This window comes from Eumetopias jubatus, unplaced genomic scaffold (assembly GCF_037043125.1).
Source record: "Eumetopias jubatus isolate StellerSeaLion01/CBP00866 unplaced genomic scaffold, mEumJub1_p1.0 scaffold_4, whole genome shotgun sequence".
Classification (NCBI taxonomy): Eukaryota; Metazoa; Chordata; class Mammalia; order Carnivora; family Otariidae; genus Eumetopias; species Eumetopias jubatus.
Window position 1 is genome coordinate 73872396 of NW_028274810.1, and position 24132 is coordinate 73896527.

The 24132-nt window shown below is 41.7% G+C and overlaps 1 protein-coding gene across 1 annotated transcript; it reads right to left on the minus strand.

The window, feature by feature from the left end:
* Positions 1-1186: 1186 nt before the first annotated feature.
* Positions 1187-21732, minus strand: YBX1 (Y-box binding protein 1). The gene is made up of 8 exons (XM_028123310.2): positions 21472-21732; positions 20695-20758; positions 10279-10312; positions 7392-7481; positions 6790-7092; positions 6443-6525; positions 2284-2549; positions 1187-1569 (listed from the first exon to the last, which is right to left on the minus strand). The coding sequence occupies exons 1-7, from the start codon at positions 21635-21637 to the stop codon at positions 2315-2317; spliced, it is 975 nt and encodes a 324-aa protein (XP_027979111.1). The 5' UTR covers positions 21638-21732; the 3' UTR covers positions 1187-1569; positions 2284-2314.
* Positions 21733-24132: the final 2400 nt, after the last annotated feature.

The following is a 24132-nucleotide window of genomic DNA, read 5'->3' on the forward strand; positions in this document are numbered from 1 at the left end:
CTTGAGTTTAAAAAGAGCATAGATGCTTACACAGTTCCAAACTATGGTGACTTTGATGAGCATTACTTCTCAGGGAAAAAAGCATGGTGGCCCCACTCTTGCTGCTCAGTGCATTGCCCTCTGTATATAGTTCACGGCAGCAAAACAAACACCAAATGCTATTTTCATAAAAGTGAAAATTCTTGTCAGATTTCTTGGTTAGCAAAAGCAATGTCTTTCCTAAAAGGAAAGTGGTATGGTATAATGCAAAATTTTGCAAAGTAAGGAACACCTGTATTGGATATTTAACCAATATTATTTCCATGATACATACATATCCTAGGTATGTAATTATAAAAAATATACCAGCACAATGCAATTTTGGTTGTGAATTCTGAGCACGTTCTGGAAAGGGGCACCACCAACTGGATTTACACAGAACTGCAAGACTCCTGGAAGTAGCACTCTAAATCCCCAGCAACTTTTTCACCCTGGGCCCAAAAAACTGACCAGGATGATCCCAAATGAACACCTAGCAAGACGTCGTCTAAGAATAACCAGAACAGGCGCACCTGGGTGGCTCAGTCGTTAAGCGTCTGCCTCCGGCTCAGGTCATGATCCCAGGGTCCTGGGACCCAGCCCCACATCAGGCTCCCTGCTCAGCGGGAGGCCTGCTTCCCCCCCTCCCCCTCCTTGTGTTCCCTCTCTCGCTGTCAAAAAATAAAATCTTAAAAAAAAAAAAAATAACCAGAACAGGTTAAGGTTAGAAGGGAGTGGAGACCACAAAATTATTTTCACTGACCTCCATATTCTTTAGCAGAAGTCTTCCTATATGTATTACATTTGTTATTAGAGTGAGTCTGTTTACTGAGCACAAGGCCCTGTGGCAGGCTGAAGTAACTCTTCCACAAGGACAGAGGTTAAGTGGCTTGCAGCAATTAGAATCCAGTTAGTGCATGGTCCCCTTTACCGCTGTCCCTCAGTAAAAACAACTTATGAAAAGGAAAATGGCCAAATTATCATCGTAAATGTTTTCTGATGTTTAGTATGAGCCCACAGGTATGTCACTTAAATAAATACACATTTTAAGGAAATTTCGAAGTAATCCAGTGAGTACCATCTATTTGCAGCTAGGTTTAAGCTAAGGGTTCTATGGCTACCTAAGGACTTACAAACTAAAATTAAAACAGAAATATACACAAAGACAATTATTTAAGACCTTTATTAACGGGTGCTTGCCGTTTGTTGATTTTTTTGAAAAAATCAAGTTGTAAACTTTTTATTACAAATTAAAAATGAGGTTCTTAAAAATCTCAACTTGACCAGATATGAAACAATTTAAAAACCTTTAAAGGTGTATTGAGAAAAACCAGGTTTTTTTTTTTTTTTTAAAAAACACGTTTGTCATTACCAAAAAGAGGCGTCTTTAGGTAAAAATAATAAAAACCCCATGCTGCATAGATAATGCAGATAGTTCTATTTATCTGGTCAGTGGGCAAAAAGCAAGCACTTAAGGTCTTCAGCTCCAATCTTTTGTTCATTTCTTATTGCTGGAATTTCATCTTCATTTCTTCGTGTTGGATGACTAAACTGAAAAAAAAATTAAAAATTAAAATAAAAAAAGATTATCTTGCACAATTGACCTCAATGTTCTTGGTATACACCAAATTGCTCCAAATCACATCAGCTAAGTAGGGAAGGTATTAACAAATCTATTTCTTTATCCCAAGACACTGATCCAACAGGGGTGGGCAATGCTCTGTGACAAGAATGGCTACTGTGAGGTTCTGGATGACCTTTTGCCACCCAGAAAATAATAGAGGGGAAGAAACCAAAAGTATCACTGGCTGGAAATGACAATTCCAAAGCCAAACAGAGACAATTACATGCTTCTCAGTATCAAGTAAAAAACTGAATGCAAAGGAATCCCTTTAGAACTAATATAATGTCAAAACTGCCACTTTCCCCCAAAGAGACTATACTGCTCATCACCACGCAGGACATTAATTCTGGTAAGCTATCCCACCTCTTTTTGAAAATAAACACAGTGTAGTCATCATTCTTCTTAGGGTAAAGTTATAGCAAGACTTTCCTCAGCTTACTGGTGAAATCACAGACTTCATTCAGAACAGTTGACAAAAGGCTCTGATACTTGCCATGACCCAAACTGAGTATCTAGGTAATTTGAAGAGCACTGTGGCTGAAAGACATCCTAAATAACAATGGCTCATCTTACCTGATGAACTGGGATTTTTCACCACCCATGACTGCTCAGAGGCCAGAAGGGCACCTACACCTACTCACCCGGATGATGGTAGAGATGGTAAGCCGGCATTTACTCAGCCCCGCCCTGCTCAGCCTCGGGAGCGGACGAATTCTCAGCTGGTGGATCGGCTGCTTTTGTCTCTTTGCCATCTTGTGGTTTAGGGTTTTCTGGGCGTCTGCGTCGGTAATTGAAGTTGCGGCGGTACCGACGTTGAGGTGGCTGCTGACCTTGGGTCTCATCTCCTTGATTTTCCTTATCTTCCTCATTACCATCCTCTCTAGGCTGTCTTTGGCGAGGAGGACCCCTGGAATGAACATTGTGCAAAGGTGAAACGATAAATAAAACCTTCATTCTTTAACCCACCCACCAACGCTATGCTCTCCTCTCACTTGGGTCAGTCAACTAAACGCTGTATCTGGCCTGTTTTCCAAAACTTGGTTCCTTTTCACAAGGCGAATGGGATGACTGTGCAAGGATTTGGAAGTGTAAATTAGAAGATGGGCATTTAAAACTGGTTTTAATGAACTAGCCAACTTTTATTCACAGTGTTAACTATTACAAAATTAATCCTGAAACTACTAGAAGTGGCACACCACCAGACACTTTGATGTCATTTTAAATGGGCTCCATGGTAACCAGGTTTGGGAACAAGTGCTACTAATCCTCTACAGATAGATGAGCACTTGCTAAAAAGGCAGGATATCAAAAAACAAAGAAAAGATGCTCTTTCTATATAAATCAAAACATACAGCAACCATTGGTCATTAAGGAAATGCAATTCAAAACAGACCACTTCATACCCACACCAAGATGGCCATAATCAAAAGATCAGAAAACCAGCAGTGTTGGTGAGGATGTGGATAAATTGGAACCCTCATACGTTGCTGGTGGGAAGGTAACAACAGTACAGCAGCTTTGGAGAACAGCCCGGCAATTCCTCAAAATATTAAAGAGTCACTATGTGACCCAGCAATTCCACTCAGAGGTCTATACACCCAAGAAAAGTATCCCTTTCATGATTACCAATAACAAAAATGTACAATCCAAGTGCCCATTAGCTTACTAAAGAAGAAACAAAACAGGACATCCATGCAGTGGACCCTGATTTATCCATGAAAAGGCAGACTGGCAGTAGCCAGGAGCTGGGGTACAGGGAAATGAGTAACTGTTAATGGACACAAGGGTATTTTCCTGGCTCAGGGCGGGGGAAGGAGTGAAAACAAACGTCTGATAGTGGTAATGGTTGCATAATTGTGTGAATACTAAAATCCAGAGTTGTACACTTAGAAAAAAGTTCAAATTTACATTCTAGCAATATTATATTCAATAGCCGGAAATTAAAGATATCAGGACCAAAGAAAAGTATCAAGATTTCTATCATCAAGGGAAGATTAGAATTGCTTTTGCTGGTGACTATGTCAGAAAGCAGAGGTTTTCTTGGCCTTTCTTCCATCACAGCACCCCAGAAACATCAAGATTAGTAGCATGCCTTTTATACCTATTGGTCATCATGGGCTCCAACTAATTCCCCTCCCCCTTTCCTGAAACCTTTCCCTAGTTTTGGGACCTCATAGCCAGTCTTTGGCAAAACTCTTCTGGCTTTCCCCTGACAAGTGCAGCTGCTTCACCCCATCATTGTCGCTTCGAAGTCAATTTTCCCCTTTCTTTTTAAAACTCTGAGCTTTTCAAATCTTACGTTCCATTTACTATCCTTCTCCTGTTGTAGTTATCCAGACAACCCCAAATAACCTGAGCATTTAAATTCTTTACCTCCTATCCAGTTGTTTTCTATCTGGGTTCTCCCCATTTTAAGCATTGCACTCTCCAAACACTCCTTTTCCTATTCTCCTAGTTTAATTCCTTCCTGTTCTCCCATTCTTTATTTCCATTAGGGCTTATAACCCAGTGATCCTTATCACTTACTCTATCTCTCATTCTCCGTTAATATTTTTCTCCCTTATTACCCAAGTATAAAGCCCACCATTAATTATGACCAATCCCAACCCCAGAATCTTCATTTGGATCAACAAATGCTGGACAAATTCAACCCTGCTCAATCTGAGCCTGTTGCTCAAAAATGGCTGGAAAATACAATCATGCTGGGTGGACCTAGTAACCATTATTCTATTACTTTATCTCCCCTTTCTCTTCTAGACATCATTTCACATCTTTGTCCCAAATTCCCCACACCTCTCACCTCTTCTCTTACCACCTCTCCCCCTCCTTCTGACTCCACTAGCACACCAGTGCCCACATACTCGGGCTTCTTACACACAACACACCCAGAGTTCTTAGCAAATGGTCCACCACTCACTTATGGACAAAATCCTATCTGAAGATAATTCTAATTCTAAGCAGTCACTTTCTACCAACTGTCTTCTGCTGCCATTTTTCAGCCTATGAATATGTCCAATTTCTCAAACAAAAATACTTTAACACCACTCCTCCCTTTTACTTTGTATCTAGCACTGTCAACTTGCCTATCCATTCAAATGAGACTATTAACGTCTAACTTAAAAGGCAAACAACAAAACTGAAGCACTCAACAACAAAAACTCCCATGCTTTTAAAGACACCAATGAACCTAGCCCAAAAATGTAAGCAGCTTCATAGTGTAACACAAAGGTAAACCAAATTTTCTGCTGTTGGTACCCATGGATGTTATGTATAGACTGCCATGAGAGCCTATTTTAGACCAATTTTAAAAACACTGATTACTATAAAAAATGAGAGTTATATTACTTGCAATGTTTCAACAAGGTATCTCTGTCTAGGTTTAAAACTAGTTTGAACAATAGTTCAGTTCAGGATCAACAAAGCTCATCTGTCAGCATCAAAAATAATCTTCCCGGGGCGCCTGGGTGACTCAGTCGTTAAGCGTCTGCCTTCGGCTCAGGTCATGATCCCAGGGTCCTGGGATCGAGCCCCGCATCGCCTGCTTCTCCCTCTCCCACTCCCCCTGCTTGTGTTCCCTCTCTCGCTATGTCTCTGTCAAATAAATAAATAAAATCTTAAAAAAAAAAACAATCTTCCCCACTCAACAGGGAAAACCCCACTGATCTCCAACATCCAGCACATGGCTAACACAATCTCCTCGTGGAGATTTTAATGAACCAGAGCTGAACTCCAGGCCATTTTCATGAAATAAAAACCCAGGACACAACACACATCACTGGAAACGAGAAAAGAATAAATCATAGACACTGGCTACTGCAAAACTCTCAATGCATATATACTGATATATACTGCAATCTCAGCTGGGCTCCTAGTTCCTAAAGCTTCACTGCTCTACCTTCCTTGAAGTATTTTGAACATGGGTGTGTGTGTCCAGAAACCTCTCTTACAAAGTCACAATGTATTTTGAAGACTTCCATATTGTATTTTGGATACTTTTATAGTACGGAATTTCTTAAAACTTATTTGGGTCTGTACATTTAAAGCTGTTACATAAGTGATCATCAGTTAAAAGAATTATTACTGTACTGCCTTAAGTATACAACCCATTAGTTTTAGGGATTACATCTGGAGACTCAATGCTTTAGTAAAAAGACTCCTAAAAGAAATAGCTGTTAACACTATTATATCCATCCACTGTGGCACAGACTGGGTATATATTGCCTCAAATATACCAAACGTTTATATACTAAACATGTCTGGCTCATGTAACTCTTCTCTAGTTACTACTTTATTGGAGTGATTTCATTCTACAACTTAAGGGTGACCAAAAAAACCTAAACTGAGAAGTGATTAAATGGAAAATTATGCCATCTCAGAGGTGACACTATAGATTCTTCATTTATGATTAAGGTGCAATTCACATACTCCTAATGCTTTAAAGGCAATGCTTACCTTTACCTTTCTCCCACCCAATGAAGCAGGTGTTTAACATATAACACAGGTTTAACTATTCCCTTACCTGTTCAAGACAGAAAAACTGAAATTCCATAATCTCATGGGGGGGGGCGGGGGGAGAACCCACAACTGTATATAAAGTAGACCTCATCTATACAAGCGGTTTTTAACCAGTAACAGCAAAGAACACATTCTCAAAGATAACTGACTTCGGATTCACCTCTTTGGCATCTGACAAAAGAAAATGTTAAGTGTTAACAAATAAAATGACTCCAAAAGGCTACAAGAGAAGCATGATGCTGCTGAGTCCTAACATATGCTTGAGAAATTTAATACAAACCATACCTGCGGAATCGTGGTCTATAACCCCGATACATATTCTGTCTCACTGGTCTACCTTGTTCTCCTGCACCCTGGTTGTCAGCACCCTGAAAAGACAATCAAGCTGACTGAATCGGTAACAGTAAAAACCCAATCAGACAAATCCAAAGTCTGCATACAGGAGTTAAAAAAATAAATAAACCAATCATCTGGTAACTATAATTATACTATAATCTTTCAGAAATCAAAAATGCTTCTTGTTAGATTGATTGCTCCAATGTAGGGGAAGACACCCAGAAAATGCTTAAAATGCAGTCCCATTTAAAGTTATCGCATGCTGTTGATTCTTTTACTTTTCGGTGAAAACTTACTTCCATCACTTCTCCCTGCACAGGAGGGTTGGAATACTGTGGTCGACGCCCATAGGGTCTCCGCATGTAGTAAGGTGGGAACCGTCGCCTGCGGTAGGGCCGGCGCTGTTGGGCCTGGCCTTCGGGAGCACTTTCCGATCCCTCGTTCTTTTCCCCACTCTCACTATTCTGGTAATTCTGCTGGTAATTGCGTGGAGGACCCCTGCGACGTGGATAGCGTCTATAATGGTTACGATCTGCTGCATATTTACTGCCTTGCACTGGAACTCCACCAGGGCCTGTCACATTTGCTGCCTCCGCACCCTACAAAAGCCATCATATATTGACAGTGACAACAGAATTAAGTACACTTAATAAAATTTACACAAAACAAATAAAAAAGGGTCTAAGTGGCCAGGGGTGCATAGAAATGATTAAATATCAGTTCCTCACTGTTCTGAAGAGATTGCCCTCTAACTGCAGCCAGCACATTAGGCTTGATGCACCTGTGTTCATGTGGTCACCTGACCCATCCATCCACATTAGAGCCACCATCCTAATGGATGAGATCTCCAAAATATTTCCATACTGAAGTCAAACCTTTACACAAAAAGCATCCTCACCTTTTCTCCTTCAACAACATCAAACTCCACAGTCTCTCCATCTCCTACACTGCGAAGGTACTTCCTGGGGTTATTCTTCTTTATGGCAGTCTAGTAATATCACATTCCAAAAATAGATTAACAGGGGAGAATAATGTGCTTTTTCATTCAAAATGTACCAGAGTCAATATTATTTTAGCTTGGATATACACTTAAAATTAGCTTTAAATAAGACCAAACCGTCAATAAATTTAGGAAAACAGGGACCAATGCTACCCCCAACCTCAACCAAAATGCTCTAATCTTACAAGGCCCCAGCATTTTCCAAACTAAAACAAGTAATTTAACACTCAAGATACAACAATATGTATTTTTTAAAAATGCCTTTTGCAAAAGCATCATATGTAGCTTTAAACAAAACGAGGATATCCATCTATCCCCCAAAGACTGCACTTAATAGAAGCTAGCCCCACACAGGGCCAGTTTAGATGACAGGCGAGTTTAGTTTTGCATGCTTCAAAGTTGACCAAACCAACTTTGTCCCTGTATTAACCATATCAAACTCAATTACAAATGTCAACCAAAATCCCTTCCAACTGGTCTGTGATAATACTTCAGTGGAAATGCAATTCACATGTATTGACTATGCGCCACTCTTTACATTATCTGACCACATGGGATAGTCGGTTATTACCTCCTCAGAATACAATAAATCTCACATTGTTACTTATTCTCTAGACTGCTACAACTAAGTAAAAGGGGAAGAATAACACCTCACGTTTGGGTGTAATACAATAAAGTTCATGCATTACCGAATCAATCTCATTATGACAATGATGTGAGGTATTATTACTCCTTTTTTACAAATAAACAGGCTTTAAAAAGTTACGTGACTTGCCCAAGGTCACACAGCTTAAGTGGCACAATATGGACTTTTCTAAATCCAGGTCTTGGGACTCCAAATCCCATGTTCATTCTACTACATCACAGCAGTATCCATTACAGGATCACTCATGCATTTCCATTCCATAGGAGGCAGGACAACCAACAAAGCTGAAGCCAATTAAGCTAAGTTGCCCAGAACTGCAGTCTCCTTGATACACTAAGACCTGAGCATCCAAAGTCCCAAGAAACAACTAAATGTTGAACCACTTCCAAAATAAAGAGGAAAGCATATTGGTGACACCTGTGGGTCAGTACCAAGTGGGTGACATGCATTCAGCCAAATAATTGATCTCATCTGTCATCTAAACTGTCACAAAGTTTTCATACCTTCCATATATAGCCAACTCTCAATTACCTGCAGTCATAGGGGATAGCAGAAGTATGGATAATTACAATCTCAAAACATATTTTGGTCAGCATCTTCAGAACACCCCAATCTCCCCAAACCTTTTTGTGCTGCTGACAAATAACAAGACTGACCTGCCTTGCTGTGTCTTGTTCCTAAATGTGCATATTCCTTTGAACATGCAGAAGTAAGGAACACAAAGGAGTTGGCATGCAATTTTATAAAACATTTGTTTTAAAAATAACATTGAGCAGTCCTATATTTATATTTAGGATTAATTTTTTCAAGTTCATTTTTTTTTAAAAAGTAATCTATATAACCCAACATGGGGCTTAAACCCATGACCCCGAGATCAAGAGTCTCACACTCTTCCTACTGAGCCAGCCAGGTGTACATATGTTTAGAATTTAAATGTTTCCATACTTATATATTTTACCCTGGGATTTTCTGATAATGTTTTGGACATACTAGAAATTGATCTGGCTCCCTTGATTGCCACTGAATGCTGTATATATAGGACACCTCAGAAAGCGACAAAGCACCGACCTCAGATAGACCTTCCTAAGAAAAGTATGCTGCCATCCAAGCTCACACCTGCCTGAATAACAGTGTGAGTGTGAAAACTGTATCTTTTGACGTCTGGATAAAAAGTACAAAAGAGTGGTTAAAAAGTTCTGAGAGTGATTTTCAAGGTAAGATATTACAAGTCTTGGTGAAAAAACTGCAGTGCACACAACTACACATACACAACTGTGTTCTTCCTATCCAATGCACACCTGTGAGGATAATGAAGTCCAAGGGAGCCCATGAGATACTTAAGTTTGAAATATCAGTGTTTACACGGTAGTGGCTTGCTTTAATAAAAGTAATGCTTAATGCTCACTTTCCGAAATATTTTTCTTAAATGCACCTGTGAAGTTCAGCATATGGCACCTAGTCCCATGTTAGTTTTTTCCTCTTAAAACACTGAAGCCGATCTAATTATTTAATGAGTAATTACCAACTTTGTCACATTGCCTTTTCACTCAATCCTAAACTAGTGAGGATTTATAAATTTTCCAAGCCAACCAAAATTCTCAAAGATAATTCCCATTCAAGGTGCTTTAGAATAAACAGAAGGACATAGGCTAACTTTGCTGGTGTTCTAGCATTTACTTCAAATTTATATGTTTTGCACCTGAGTCCTATTTTCCCTGATTATTGTGATTTGTCCTTACCAGAGAGGTAAAACCTGACAGTGCTTGAAAAACACCCCACCAAAGTTTCTGTGTATTTATAGCAAAATTAGTTCAAGTTTAGGTTAATGGAGATTTTTTCTTCCTCTGAAATTGGGTTTCAAAATTTGGTATGAGTTGAGCACATTTCCTCATTTAAAAAAGCTAGAGCTATTAACAAAATACCCATTTGAAACACCTGTTTTAATTAAGTAAACCGCCATTATAATGTTTCAATGTATACATTTAAGCATGCTTCCACTGTTCCTGTGGGAGCTAAACTGTTTGCTGGTTGGATATAATAACCTTTTTGCAAGGAACAATAGTTGAGAAAACATCCACCCCTTTCTTTCTTCTCATAACCCTTAAAACTAGGACTGTAAACATTCACACGAGCACTCACCTGGTGTACAAATACATCTTCCTTGGTGTCATTCCTGCAAGACAGAACCAAGTTGAACAAGTCAGTAAATGGAATACATTTCATGTTGCCAAGGTTAAGAGTAATAAGTGTGGTTCTTTGTGCATTTCCCCCCTATTTTTCCTATTGTTAAAGACTTTCTGACTACCAACCAGCCACCAGGAAATATAAAGAGGAAACCTAGTTTTTGTTTCGTTTTTCTTGAGGAAGCAGTTGCCAACAGTTGTAAACCTCACTACCTGCAGAAAGATTAAAAAGTCTGTGACCTACTAAGCCATTAAGGCTATTAAGAGGGTTTAAGTGACTAGCAACTATCACTCCTTATGATCCTACCAAACATTAACAACTTTCCAGCATACACCACTCTTACTCCATCCATGTGGCAACAAGCACTGTACTGGAGAATTAAGGAGGTGAAGATGAGACAGCTTCCTACTAGCACACACACCCCTGCACTTCGTATCAGAAACCATTTTATAGCAATCATTAAATATCTAGTCAAACTGTACGAAAGAAATATGGTTGAAAATATCTGTTTTACAACTTTAAAAGTAGTGTTAAAGGAGGAAACATTTGCCTTAAGTCTTAAAGAAGTTTACTGGAAAATGAGAAAGATGTTCCAGAGGTAGAGAGAAAGGAGGTCATAGACCTGGGTAAAGCAGGAACTAGCAAATTCAATGCAAGCAGACTCCAAACTGGTTGAAGCATGAGGAATATGGTTGTGGGTGGGGGAGGATAAAGAATAGGGGCTCAACGATCACCACGTAGGCAGAGGAGGTACCAAAGGCTTTTGAGCAAATATGGCATAACATCAGATATTAAAATTTGGTGGCTATTAGGGAAATTTCAATACAAGAGGAGCCCAGTTAGTTCTAATAACTACTCTAGAAGCCCAGACCAGGACTGATGGAAGCCTAAATTAAAAGGGGCTATGTGTAAGGGAATGTATTTGAGGATTCTCTTTCTTAGGGTAAAAATGGAATGGGAGAATGAGCGCATTTTAGCTAGGACATTAGGGTTAAGATGATGATACCATATAAGCAAAAACCACAGGAGTTGAAACCATTTTCCAGACCTTTTTCGACCTCCTCTGCCCTCTTCATTTTGTCCAGCAGGTCAGAGAGAGAATGGGCTCAATAAGAGTTCTAATGTTTAATGACAGAAGGAACAAAGGTTGCAATGAACTAGACTGACTGCCTTACTGACTGCTGGCTCCTTACTGAACTGTGGAGCAGCAAATGCGCCAAAGAATCCACATAGCTTGGATTATCGTTAACATGAGAACATTTCTTTTATGAGAACAGAATTTTAAATCTTCAAAAGAAAAATCTACAAACACCCAGAATACTGCAAAAGCTACTCAAGGCAACTAATTAAAAACTGACCTTTACAAGTTAGTTAAATACTAGGAAACCTAGGGAATTAATGGTTGCCATAATGGCTATCTGTCAAATAGGTCCACAGGTACCCCACAAAGTTCACAGCCATCACTATTAAATTCTCATCTCCAACACTGGGATTGAATTCCAAACCCTGAGGCCCTAAGAAGTACAACAAAATCTGGCAGAGGAGGAAAGGTGGTTAAAGTCTAGAACAGGAACTCTCAACAGGGGCAGTGCTGACCACCACAGGCCGTTTAAAGTTGTTCCAAAGATGGGCACTATTTGCCATAATTGGGGTGAAGGATATCAGGCTTGCTGGAGGACTAGGTAAAGAATTATTTGGTATCCTAGTGGACTTTCATGTAAGTACATTTATTATAACTTGAGTTTTGAATGTGGTATTTTACAGTTTTAATATGCCATTAAATTTACTAAAAATGCAACTTCCACGGACAGAAATTTTTTTAAATTTTTAATTTTATTTATTTTTGAGAGAGAATGACAGAGAGAGAGAATGAGAGGGGTGAGGGTCAGAGGGAGAAGCAGACTCCCCGCTAAGCAGGGAGCCCGATGTGGGACTCTATCCCAGGACTCGAGGATCATGACCTGAGCCGAAGGCAGTTGCTTAACCAACTGAGCCACCCAGGCGCCCAAGAAATTTTCATTTATTGATAATGCCACTTGTGTATCTGAGTAGCCAACACATTTCTTTTATCAGTTGGTCTCTGTGGTAGCACTATCCATGTCTTCTAATATAGTTGCAAACAGCTATGTACGTATACACTATACACTACAATAAAAAGAAACACAACCATAGTTATCTATAAATTTTACTTTAAGGTCGTAAAAGGAATTAGAAAATTTACTCTTTAGTAGTTAGAACAATTTTTTTTAAGATTTTTATTTGAGATAGTGAGAGAACACAAGCAGGGGGAAAGGGAGAAGCAGGCTCCCTGCTCAGCAGGGAGCCCGATGTGGGGCTCCATCCCAGGACCCTGGGATCACAACCTGAGCCCAAGGCAGATGCCCAACCGACTGAGCCACCCAAGCGTCCCTAGAACAATCTTCTTAAAAACAGTACAAGGTAGGCAATACACACAATGAATCCCCTGAAAGACAGCTTAAGATGTTCTGTGGATACAAAGATATGTAGAAACCAATAAAAGGTTCATTAACGATGTGCCAGACAATAACACTCGTTTACAGTGTTGACAACCAACCATCCTATTAGGGAATTAACGTGGCCAAAGCGTATCTTGATTTTAAGAAAAAACTTGACGACCACTCAAAGAAATTCAGTTTTAGCCTAGATAGAACAACTATAGTCTGGATGCATTAAATCAATCTAGTTACAATTTAAGTGACTATGCAGAAATTCAAGGTACTGCTAAAAGGAAACCCAATTTTTAGTCTTCATTCCACTATTAACAGCTGTGCAACCTTGGAAAGCTGTCTCATCTGCAAAATTGGATACAACAGCTTACCTTACTGAGGATTTAAGTTCCAGATACTGTTCCAAATGCTTTAACTATACATACCATTCAATCCTCACACAATCCTGAGGTTAACACTATCATAACCCTCTCTACACATTAGGAAAATGAAGTATGTGTTCATCTGCTCAGTGGTATAATTTGATTCCACAGGCCCTGATCTCTACTATGTTAAAAACTCAAAAAGGACCAGTTTGGAAATCCTCACATTTTTAGCTCTTGAGGCAGCTTACAGCAATATGGTCTCTCCATTTTTTGGAGAACAAAGGGCAAGCACCCCTACATCCTCACCTTCATTACACAGCTATTTGATTTAATGAGACCAAGGTTCTGCTACGTATCTCTTTCCCCCATGTAAAAATAAAAAGCATTTTGGGCTCACAAGCCATATAAAAACAGCTGCTGAGTAGTAATTTCTTGACCCTTATCTATAGGAATACTGAAGAAAAATGAATGCTCATGGCTACTAGAGATATTACTGAAGAGGGAGAAACAGCAATTAAAATAGGCTGACCAGGGTACCTAGGTGACTCAGTCACTTAAGTGTCTGCCTTTAGCTCAGGTCATTATCCCAGGGTCCTGGGATTGATCCCATGTGGGGTTTTCTGCCCAGTGGGGAATCTGCTTCTCCTTCTCCCTCTGCCCCTCCCCCCTGCTCGAGCTCTCTCAAATAAATAAAATCTTAATAAAATAAGCTGAAAAAAAAATAAAATAAAATAAGCTGATCAAAATGGATCATCAGGAAGTGTATTTTAAACCTTTAGCTACTAGGATGCACCTGGGTGGCTCAGTCAGTTAAGTGTCTGCCTTCAGCTTAGGTCATGATCTCAGGGTCCTGGGATGGAGCCCTGCGTCGGGCTCTCTCCTCAGCAGGGAGTCCGCTTCTCCCTCTCCTTCTGTACCCTCTCTTGCTCTCAATCAAATAAAATCTTAAAAAAAAAAACTAAAAACACAAAACAAAACAAAAAACCCTTCAGCTATTACTAATGTAGTAAGGAAGAATAGAAACATCCCTAGTACCGCACCTTACCTTTTGTGGTATATGCTGAGAACCAAGAGATATACTTCTAACTTTACCATACTTTACTGAGGGTGGAGAATCATGGACAGGGCAGACTAGTATAGTAATTAAGTAAGCTAGCTAGCTAGGGGTGCCTGGGTGGCTCAGTCGGTTATGTGTCCAACTCCTGGTTTTGGCTCAGGTTGTGATCTCAGGGTCATGAGATCCAGTCCCATGTTGGGCTCTGCTGCTGAGCATGGAGTCTGCTTAAGATTCTCTTTCCCTTCTCCCTGTCCCCCTCCCCCCACCCCAAAACTAAACAAATAAATCTTTAAAAAGCAGCTAGCTAGCTAGGGACTGTGCTAAGCACCAGTAATAAAAATAAGACATGGCCTATCCTCAAATATTTCAACCTAGACGCCACCACCTCTGATCCAATGCAGCAGCTGAATAATCAAAAAACTGTTTTCCACGTATTGTAGTATGTTAAGTCCCACTGATCAGAGAGGAGGAAGAGCAAAGAGCAGGCAGTACATGTATAGAGCAGTGGTTCAGCGTTCCCTCCTAGAACCACAGGAGCCGAGGTTAATCCTGGCTATCCCCATTACTGCCCACCCCATCTGGGGCCAGCTGCCTTATTTGGACAATGGGGATGAAACAACACTTACCTAAAGACCACACTATAATTAAACCCAAGCCCATCCACACTGCTGCCACTTGAGACATTTTACTGGCAGCCCAGTGCCTAGTACTGCTGTCCAAAAGAAGTAAAACCCAAGTTCGATACAGGTTTGCCCTGTTATCTGAAAGTTCACTTGATACCACTTCACTTTCATGAGAAGTTTCACAGGAATGCACTACTTTTGGATAGCATGGGGAAATCTATATCTAGGTTTATTTTCTAGTAGCCACAATAAAAAAAGTAAAAGCAGGTAAAATTAGTTTTACCATTTAAACATGAACAATATAAAAAACTGAAGTATTTTCTTTTTTCATACTAAGCCTTCATAATCTGCTCTATATTTTACACTTCTGAAAAGTAGGTTCACAAACGCAAGCTGTTCATAAGAAAGTGGTTCAAAACAAACACTAAATTGGGTATCAGTTTTAAAATTCAAGTTAAAAAAAAATTCTGTTTCTCAGATGCAAGAACCATGTTTCCATACAAATCTAATGGTTACTGTACTGGACAGCACAGGCCCACAATATTCCAACAGTGTCACTCCACACACCACAGTCCTCCTGTTTTCCTGCACTCAGGTGTACGCTTTCTGCTGTATTCTTCTACTCCACTTGTTAAGTGCATTATTTATACTAAAAATTTTTCATAAAAACTCCACCTCTCAGGTTTTCTCACCTAACTAGTAATATTGTCCTTATTCAGCAAATGAGGACACAGTATAGACTTCAAGGAAAAAAGAATCATAGCGGAAGGCTGAAGAAAAAAAGTAACGAGTTACCATTTGAAGTTTGGAAAATGCTAAAGAAAAAAATCCTGCTAGGATCTACAAATAGAAGTCTCTTCAAAGTTCCTAAGGTAGTACAATGAAGGTAAAAAAGTGTAGCCAACACTAAACTCCTATACTACTAAATTTATCCAGATTAAAGTGTCTCAAAATGTCCTAAAATTTTAGGAAACCTTTTTTTGCCAAACCATAGCATTGCCTTAAGTGAAACCTAACATATAAGCTCACCTACCCATAACTAAATGCTCTTATCCTATTATCTTGTTGCAGAACCACACCAAGCCCTTTTAACAGCTTAAATTGCCCAACTGCAAATTATTAATTCTAAGTCATAAAGACCCCTAGGATTTAGCATCCATATATACTCCATAACCCAAAGCCTCCAGACACCAATTCCCAAGTTCTGCACATGGCCATAATAAACGCTACTTACATCTTTTTACTTGTTTTCTATTAAACACTTCTTATGGCCAGCAGGCACACTATTTCCCACATCACTTTCTATCATTCTGCCTCAGTGAGCTGGACTGTAGAGGTTTCCAAAGGGCTAAGACCGAAGGGTGGAAAACAGCAATAAAAGCCCCAATACTTGGAAAACAGAAGGTAAGTAAGCCAGTTCTCTACTCCAGATTTCAAGATGAAAAGCTTTTACATATCAGTGACTTGGTGAACAAGGATGACTTCTGGCCAACTTAAGATCCGTAGCTAACACAACCAGCATGCAAATTAATCCTAAAGTGCCTTGTATGGAAGTCATTGTCTGAAGAGCCTCAGTTCTGAAATCAAAACAAAAACAACCCCTACCAACAACCAATAACGGTGCTTTTCAAAACTGCCAATGATACACCATGACTTGGGAACTACTTAGGTATCATTTTTTTATGCTTCCACCCACCCATCCTTCCTTAATAGCACACTACCAAGTCTTCCCTAGTGCCACAGCATTTAGTCAATTATGTTATAGACCATCCATGCCTTTTATGATTTAGAGATAACCTTACCATTTGTGATCAAGTTCAGTCTCTTTTTAATAGTCCAGGAAGACTTGGCAATCACTCTCCGACAGGTCTACAAATTTTTAAAACTAAGACCCAGAGAGTAAATATTTTAGGCCATGTCTGTCACATACTCTTATTTACACAACCCTTAAAAAGAAAATCCATTCTTAGCTTGCAGGTCATACGAAGACAAAATTAAAAGATTCAAGAGCGAGATAAGGGTCAAAGGCTCTCTCCTTTAATCCCTCAATTGCATCCCAGCATTAGCTATATGAAGCAAGTCCTTTTAATTTGTAAAGCCAATCTGCACACTAAACTCTATTACAGCACTACCTAACTACACGTAATAGGCAGTGCAAAAAGCAAAGTTTTTCAAATCTGGGGAACTTTCAGCACACAGGAGTTCCAGTGACCGCTAGGTATCATTTAGGAAAAGTCTTTTGATGGCTAAGAATAGCCACCCTAAAAAATTATCTGTAACTGTGGACACCAACCAAATTGAAGAGGACCAGGGCCTATTTTCAGGGACAGTGTAACAGCAGCTAGTGAACAAACTTCCAAGGCAGAAAATGGGAGTTCAAACCTTAGCTCTGCCACTTTCCATGCTTCCCGAGGCAAGTTACTCAACTTCTCTGTGCCTCAGTATAGTATTGACACCTCAAAGATTTTGAGGATTAAATGGCCTAGTTCATGTAAAGCATTTACAATAATGTCTGGTGTAAGCGTTTGAGAAACATTAGCTACTTTTTTATGTGTCACCACTGTGTCAAGGAAGTCATCTTCATCAGTTACATACACAGGGAATCCCCAAAAGACAGACTAAATCTGACAGCCACAACTAAATATTTTTCCTGAAGATAACTAAACCCTTCCGTGGCCTAGTTTATTATACCTCTTCTTGGACCATGCGTAATAAACTCAAATGCACAGGCCAGGCAGGAAGAGCAGGCAGGCAGGGAGGTCAACAACAGGAGAAAACCATACCTGACAGACTGTGGTAAATAAAGAGAATGTATGCCCCATTGAAAGGTGGCAATAATACTCGTGGCCATCTGATTTTATTTACATGGGACTTTAGGTCTCAAAGCTAAAATTCAGATCCTAAAAGATGGTAATCTGAACATTTTGGAGATTATCTCCCCAATTTGAAACAGCAGCAATTCATTCCAATTCTAAGACACTGTGTTAACCAAACAAAACATCTGGGGGTAGATTCAGTTAGTAGGTCACCAGCCTACGTCCTCTGCCCTATTGGATTCTCTTTGCTCCAAATTCCTTGCCCACCCCAAAACTCTACAATGATTGATTAAGCATTTTCAAGTACTCTGGAGAACAGAGAAGTATTCCTATGTGATCACTATGAAAGACACATGTCCCGATGAAAAACTGTTAAAACTGTTACTAATTCATGCCAACTTTTCACGATATTTGACGAGCATGGATTAATCCTCAACAGAAAGAAGCAAAAGACAAAATCGGGTTTCCAGACTTAAAAAGCAGAGAACCAAACCCTGAAACCACTGACCCCTGTGGCATCCTTCTAATGACATCTTCCAACAGTTTTGAGTGAAGCTTTTCATAATAAAATGAAATGGGAGGGGTGTTAATAAACCCCTCTAGTCACATAATCCAATTACTGTTTTCAAGACACACCATACTGAAGGACTAACCATGAATTTCTCAGAATTCTCAGATTCTGTAGCCAAAATGTTTGAGGCTCTAAAAGCTCTACACTTTTACTTAGCACCTTTTACCCAAGAAAACCAACAGAAGAAAATCCTTTAAGAAACAATTCTGATAAGGCTACATTACTTTCACGGGTTTAAGTAATTTGATCAATATATTTACAACAAAAATATGTTTCTTTAAAATCAAAGTTTACATAAAAATTATCTTCTATTTTCATTACAAAAATCTTAAGAACCAGAATATAATTCACAGAACTCCAAGGTTATAATTATAGTCACAGCAATCATCTCAAACACTACATCCTCTCCTTTCTACAGAAGCAGCATGTGTGCGCTTCCCCCCAGGCCCCCACCAAGAGCCAAGCGCCTACACACCCAACCAACTTGCAAACTACCAGACTATAGTTTTTTAAGACCCACATTTTCCCTTAATCAAGGCAAACCTCTCCTGGACTTAATTGCAGTCACATTTTACAGTGACTTGAAAATCTTAGAATCATCGAAATAACCAGTTTAGAAACACAAAGCACATTTAAACCAGTTAACTTGACAACATAGTTGAGGTTAGGACAGTCCAAAGGATCATCAAGTCAATTTACATTTAACTTGCCCTGGAGGACTACCAATAGGGTTGATTCCAAGTTGGAAAAGAGACAGTCAAGGAATGGCATCTCGTAAAATAATTTAGAATATGTACATAAACTACTTTTAGATTATCAATTCACTTCAAAAATCGTAACCTCTGTCCATTTAACAAAATGCAGCAAAACATAAGGCACATGGTACAATATCTAAAGCACACACAAACTACAATCTTAGCACAGAAAAGCTGCAAATTACAGTCCCTTCTAATGTATACACCAGCATTACATTGGGTAAAGGATTAAAGGCAGTGTTTTTCAAAGTATGGCCCACCAGACATAATCACCTGGAATTCTTGTTAAAAATGTACCCCGTACCCAATGAATCCAGGCTGGGAAGAACTCAGAAACTTGTATTTTTTAACAACCTTCCAGGATAATAAGCCTACTTTAATTTGAAAACTATTGGTTTAAGGGTTAGGACAGTAAGAAAAGTCAGAGGGAAATGCTAACATTCAAAGATCAACTAAGAAGTGGTCAAATATAAGCACCCACGCATTCCCTTCCTTCATCACTAGTAACCCATTATTAAAAAACTGATGAAAAATGTAACCTTGGCATGTCACAAAAGCAGTGTAAGAGTAGATGGAAAATTCCCAAAGATTTTGGAAGAAACAATGTTTCCCCACAATTGAAAACGTGGAAAACAGACCATCAAATGCTTACAATCTCTTCTGCTTTGAACATTTCCACAATACTTTACAGTTGAGTAATGAAAGGGTTTCATCAGCCAATTATGTATGTCTTTAAGCTTGATCTTGCCCACTTGGTTTCTTGCAGTAGTGTCCATTTCACATGCATTCAGCATTATTTCTAACTCTTAGGTGTTCTTTTAAAACATCTGGTTGTTTAATGCCTTCTAAAGTAAGAATTTAAGAAAACACCAAGATGACACTATCCTACCTGTAAGGCCAATATGCTATGAGCACACATCATGCTCTACACCCATATGCAACTGCACTAGTAGCCTTGCTTGGCAGCCATCTTGAAAATGATGCCCGGCTCACAAGGGAGACCATGAAGAGTACAGTGTGTAACACCGCACGTTACCATTACTATTGCTACAAACGATTCTAAGGACTAATCCTAAAGATGGGGACAAAAAAGTATGAGGAATAAAAACTGAGAAAGAGAAAAGGGCAATTTCTTCCAGATGTTACTACAGGAATAAAAACTACTGTAATCTTAATGGGAAATTTATCCAAAGCATTCAAGACAGCATACATTGAAACGTTAAACAAAGGCGCTCTAACCTTAACAGTCAAGATGACAAATCTTGCACTGCCAAATCTTGTTACCTCTAAAGGTTAACGTGTTAGAAATAACCTATATATACACTTATCAGTACGTCACATCACGTTTTTCATTACCAATTTCAATAACGTATAAAAGAGTGACAAGGATAAAAATGCGCCTGAGCATGAGACTAGGTCCCAGTTTCCTCAGTTTGCCCTGTTAAGAGTTGGCTCACTCACTGCACTTGCCTTTTAAATTGCTCCATACTTAAAATGCCTATCAAATTGGTTTTAGATTAATATTTAGCTGCAAAACAAAGACCATCTCTACAGATTGTCTAAATTCCTAATCCCTTCAGTCTTCAAGGAAAGCAAAATCTCACTACCAAGAAGTAGCAAGCTACACATGCTTACACCCTTCCAAGTCCGCAGAGCCTACCCACGGAGCAGAGCATGCAAAAGACAGCACGGAGACTACGGTGGCGGTCATCTCACCTGTTGATGAAACCATATCCGTTTCTTACATTGAACCATTTTACTGTTCCCAAAACCTTCGTTGCTGGAGAAAAAACAAAACAAAACACAGAAACACAAAAAACCCACGATTACCACACGTCCTTTCTTAAACCCGCCACGCTTGGGTATCCGGCCCCGCGCGCGCTCCGCCGCGGCCCACGACCACCTGACAGCCTTTCTCCTCCGAGGCCGCGCGCGGGCCCCACAGCACACGTGGGTGGGCTCGGGGCGGCGGAGGCCCGCAGGCAGGCCCGGGGCGCGGAGCCGGCGGGCGGGCGCGGCTGCTGGGCGGGGAGCACGTGAGGGAACGGGAAGCGCCCGGCCCACTTGGGCCTGCGTAGGCGGCGCGGCCCGCCGCGCCCTCAGGGTACACGCGGAAGGGAGCGGGCTTGGGGGACGGAACAACAGCGTGCGGGGCTGAGCGCACGCGGCCGCCGGGGAGGGGAGGGACCCCGCCGCACACGCGGTCGGCGGCGCGCGGCCGCCCGGGGGGGGAGGGGCGCGCGACCGCGCGGGGTCCGCAAGGGGCGCGGGAGGCGGCGCGCGCGCGCGCGCGCGCGCTAGCCGGGCACGCGGACCGGGGCGGGCCGGCGTCCGCGAGGGCGCGAGTGGTGGGGGGGAGTTGGGGGAGGGGCGGCCGCGCGCCGCCGAGTCGGTCCCCGGCGGCCGCGCGCCCGCCGGCTCGCCCCGCTTCGGGTAACGGTTCCGCCGCCAGGCTTCCCTACGGCCCCACCCCCGTCCCCGTCCGGCCCTCACCGATGACCTTCTTGTCCCCGCCGGCAGGCGCCGCCGATGTGAGGCCGCCCGGGCCGCCGCTCCCTGCGCCGCTGCCCGTGGTGCCGGGCTTGGTGTCGGCAGCGCTGAGGGCGGGGGCGGCGGGGGGGGCGGCGGGCGGCTGCTGGGTCTCGGCCTCGCTGCTCATGGTTGCGGTGATGGTGACTGGGGCCGGCTGCGGCAGCTGCGGCTCCTCCCGGGGTGTGATGGTAACTAGGCCGGCGGCGGCGGTGGGGCTGCTCAGGGCTCTCTGGGGTCCGCTCTCCGCTCCCGCTACCGATCGAACTAGCGAGAATGGCGGGACGGGCGGGATAAGCCCTGCGATCGACCCGCCCCAAGCATCGTTCGCTGGCCAGCGGTGCTGTCAATCTCACCACCTGACCCCGATTCCTGGCCTCTATTGGCTAATACTTTATCACTCCTCCACTCTCATTGGCTCTTAGGCGGCTAATTCGGCCGACCTACAACCGTTCCTGCCTCCGCCGCCGCCATAGAGACCGGAACTAGAATTAGAGTAGAGGCACCACGAGAACCATAGAGTACCCGAGAGGACGGGCAGAGTGAACGTGACTTTCACGAGGCTGCAACGCGGGCGAGCAGGCGGGCCCCACGTTCAGGGTTAGGTCCTGGCCGAAGGAAGGGGGCCGCCAAACGCCTGACCCGGGGGTTTGAAAGAGGACCCGACACCTTAGCCTCATGTGGAGGGAAGGCCTCCCTCTCCCTGTTTTAAATGTGGTCCTTGTGACCTTAGACTGCGGATTGAGCCGTGTTTTCTATGATGGCTGTGTACTCAGCACAGCGAGGGTTTCTGGAACAGACTTAAACGTATGCATTCAAAGAGCGTCCGTTTTGGCAGAGCAGTCACCTTGGAGGGACCACGCAGTCCGTCAGACCGCCCCTGCTCAGCATATTTAGGGCGGAGGGCGGTGGTGTACTCCACGGGGACCTGCCTTCTGAACCATCTTACCAGGCAAAGAACTGTCTCGATAAGTAGTCACGTCTTTCTATATTGGCCACAAATCAGATTTAATTTCAGTCCACGTTTGAGCAAGCTGGGCATTTTCCTTGCATTTTATCCGTACAACACCCATGTGAAATAGGGATTACTATCCTTATCTCACAAACGATTTATAATTGAGGCTGCCACCTGATGTAGCTGAAGTCCTCCACCTTCATTCGTTCTTTATTAAGGGTCTACTATCTGCTGGTTCACGACTCAGTTTCTGCCTTAAATTCAGTCTAGGGATGAAGGCAGAAATTTAAATACCCCAAACTCCAAACACTCCAGCTTTGCAGAAGCACAAAGCATTTTGGGAGTGGAGGTGGGAAGAAGGTGGAGTTGCTGACTCCAGGCACTAGGTTTATGCAAAAGCCTAGAGGCAAGGAGACGGGGTCTGGGGGAAATAGAAGTAGTCTAGTTAGACTAGAATGAAGACCTTGGGTTAGAGGTAGGCAGGTTCAAATTAGGAACATTTTATTTGAAATTATCCTAAGGGCAACACTGAGAAGGGTAATTTTAGAACTGTAAGTAGGGAGTGGCAAAATTTTTTTTTAATGGCTACTAAGTGTGGGGCGCCTGGGTGGCTCAGGTCATGATCCCAGGGTCCTGGGATGGAGCCCCCTCATCAGGCTCCCTGCTCAGCAGGAAGTCTGCTTCTCCCTCTCCCACTCGCCCTGCTTGTGTTCCCTCTCTCGCTGTGTCTCTGTCAAATAAATAAAATCTTAAAAAAAAAAAAAAAGGCTACTGAGTGGAGAAGGGGCTGTAGAGGGACAAAATGGAAGTAGACAGTAGGCCAGTGCAGTATCATCTAGACTGTAAATTCCACCTCCTAAAGGCTTCCCTGAATCAGTCCTAAAAATCTCTAAATGTCAAACCAGAGTCTCTCATTCCTACTTCCGTGACACCAAGTATAGGCAATCATCTATTGCTTACAGCAGGGTAGGCAAACATTTTCTCTAAGGGCCAGATAGCAAATATTTTAAGCTTTGCAGGCCACACGATTCTGTCTCAACTGCTCAACCTTAGAGCCTGAAAGCAGCCAGACAATAAACAAGTGCACCTGTGTTCCAAAAAAACTTTATTTGTGGACACTGAAATTCGAATTTCGTATTTTTACATATCACAAAATATTCTTTTGTTTCAACTATTTAAACATTTAAAAAACATTCTTATTCTTAGCTTATGAGCCACTGAAAAACAGGGAGTGTGGTCTGACCTGCCAACCAGTTTGCTGACCCCTCACTTTAGAGCACTGCTGTGACCTCCTAGCCACTCTCTACCTCTTTCTTCCTCTAAGATTCTCCACCACAATATCCAGAGTGTTCTGAAAACATCTATCTGATCATGACAGTCTTATTACTACTGCCCTTAGGTTTGTCCAAATTCCTTATTGTGGTTTACAGGACTCTGTAGGACTTCTCCAAACTTACCTCTGACACTTCTTTCACATTCCTCATTCAACCTTCCAGGTGATATTTGAGCCATTGCTTCCTTTGAGCTATCACATACTATTCCTTCTACATATAACTCTTCCTTTCTCCCTTCTTCTGACTGCTTAACTCTTCATCCTTTGGGTCTTGCCTCAGATGTTACCTTGTTAGGAGACCCTCCTATCTAACACACTCCTTTGCATTAAATCTTCC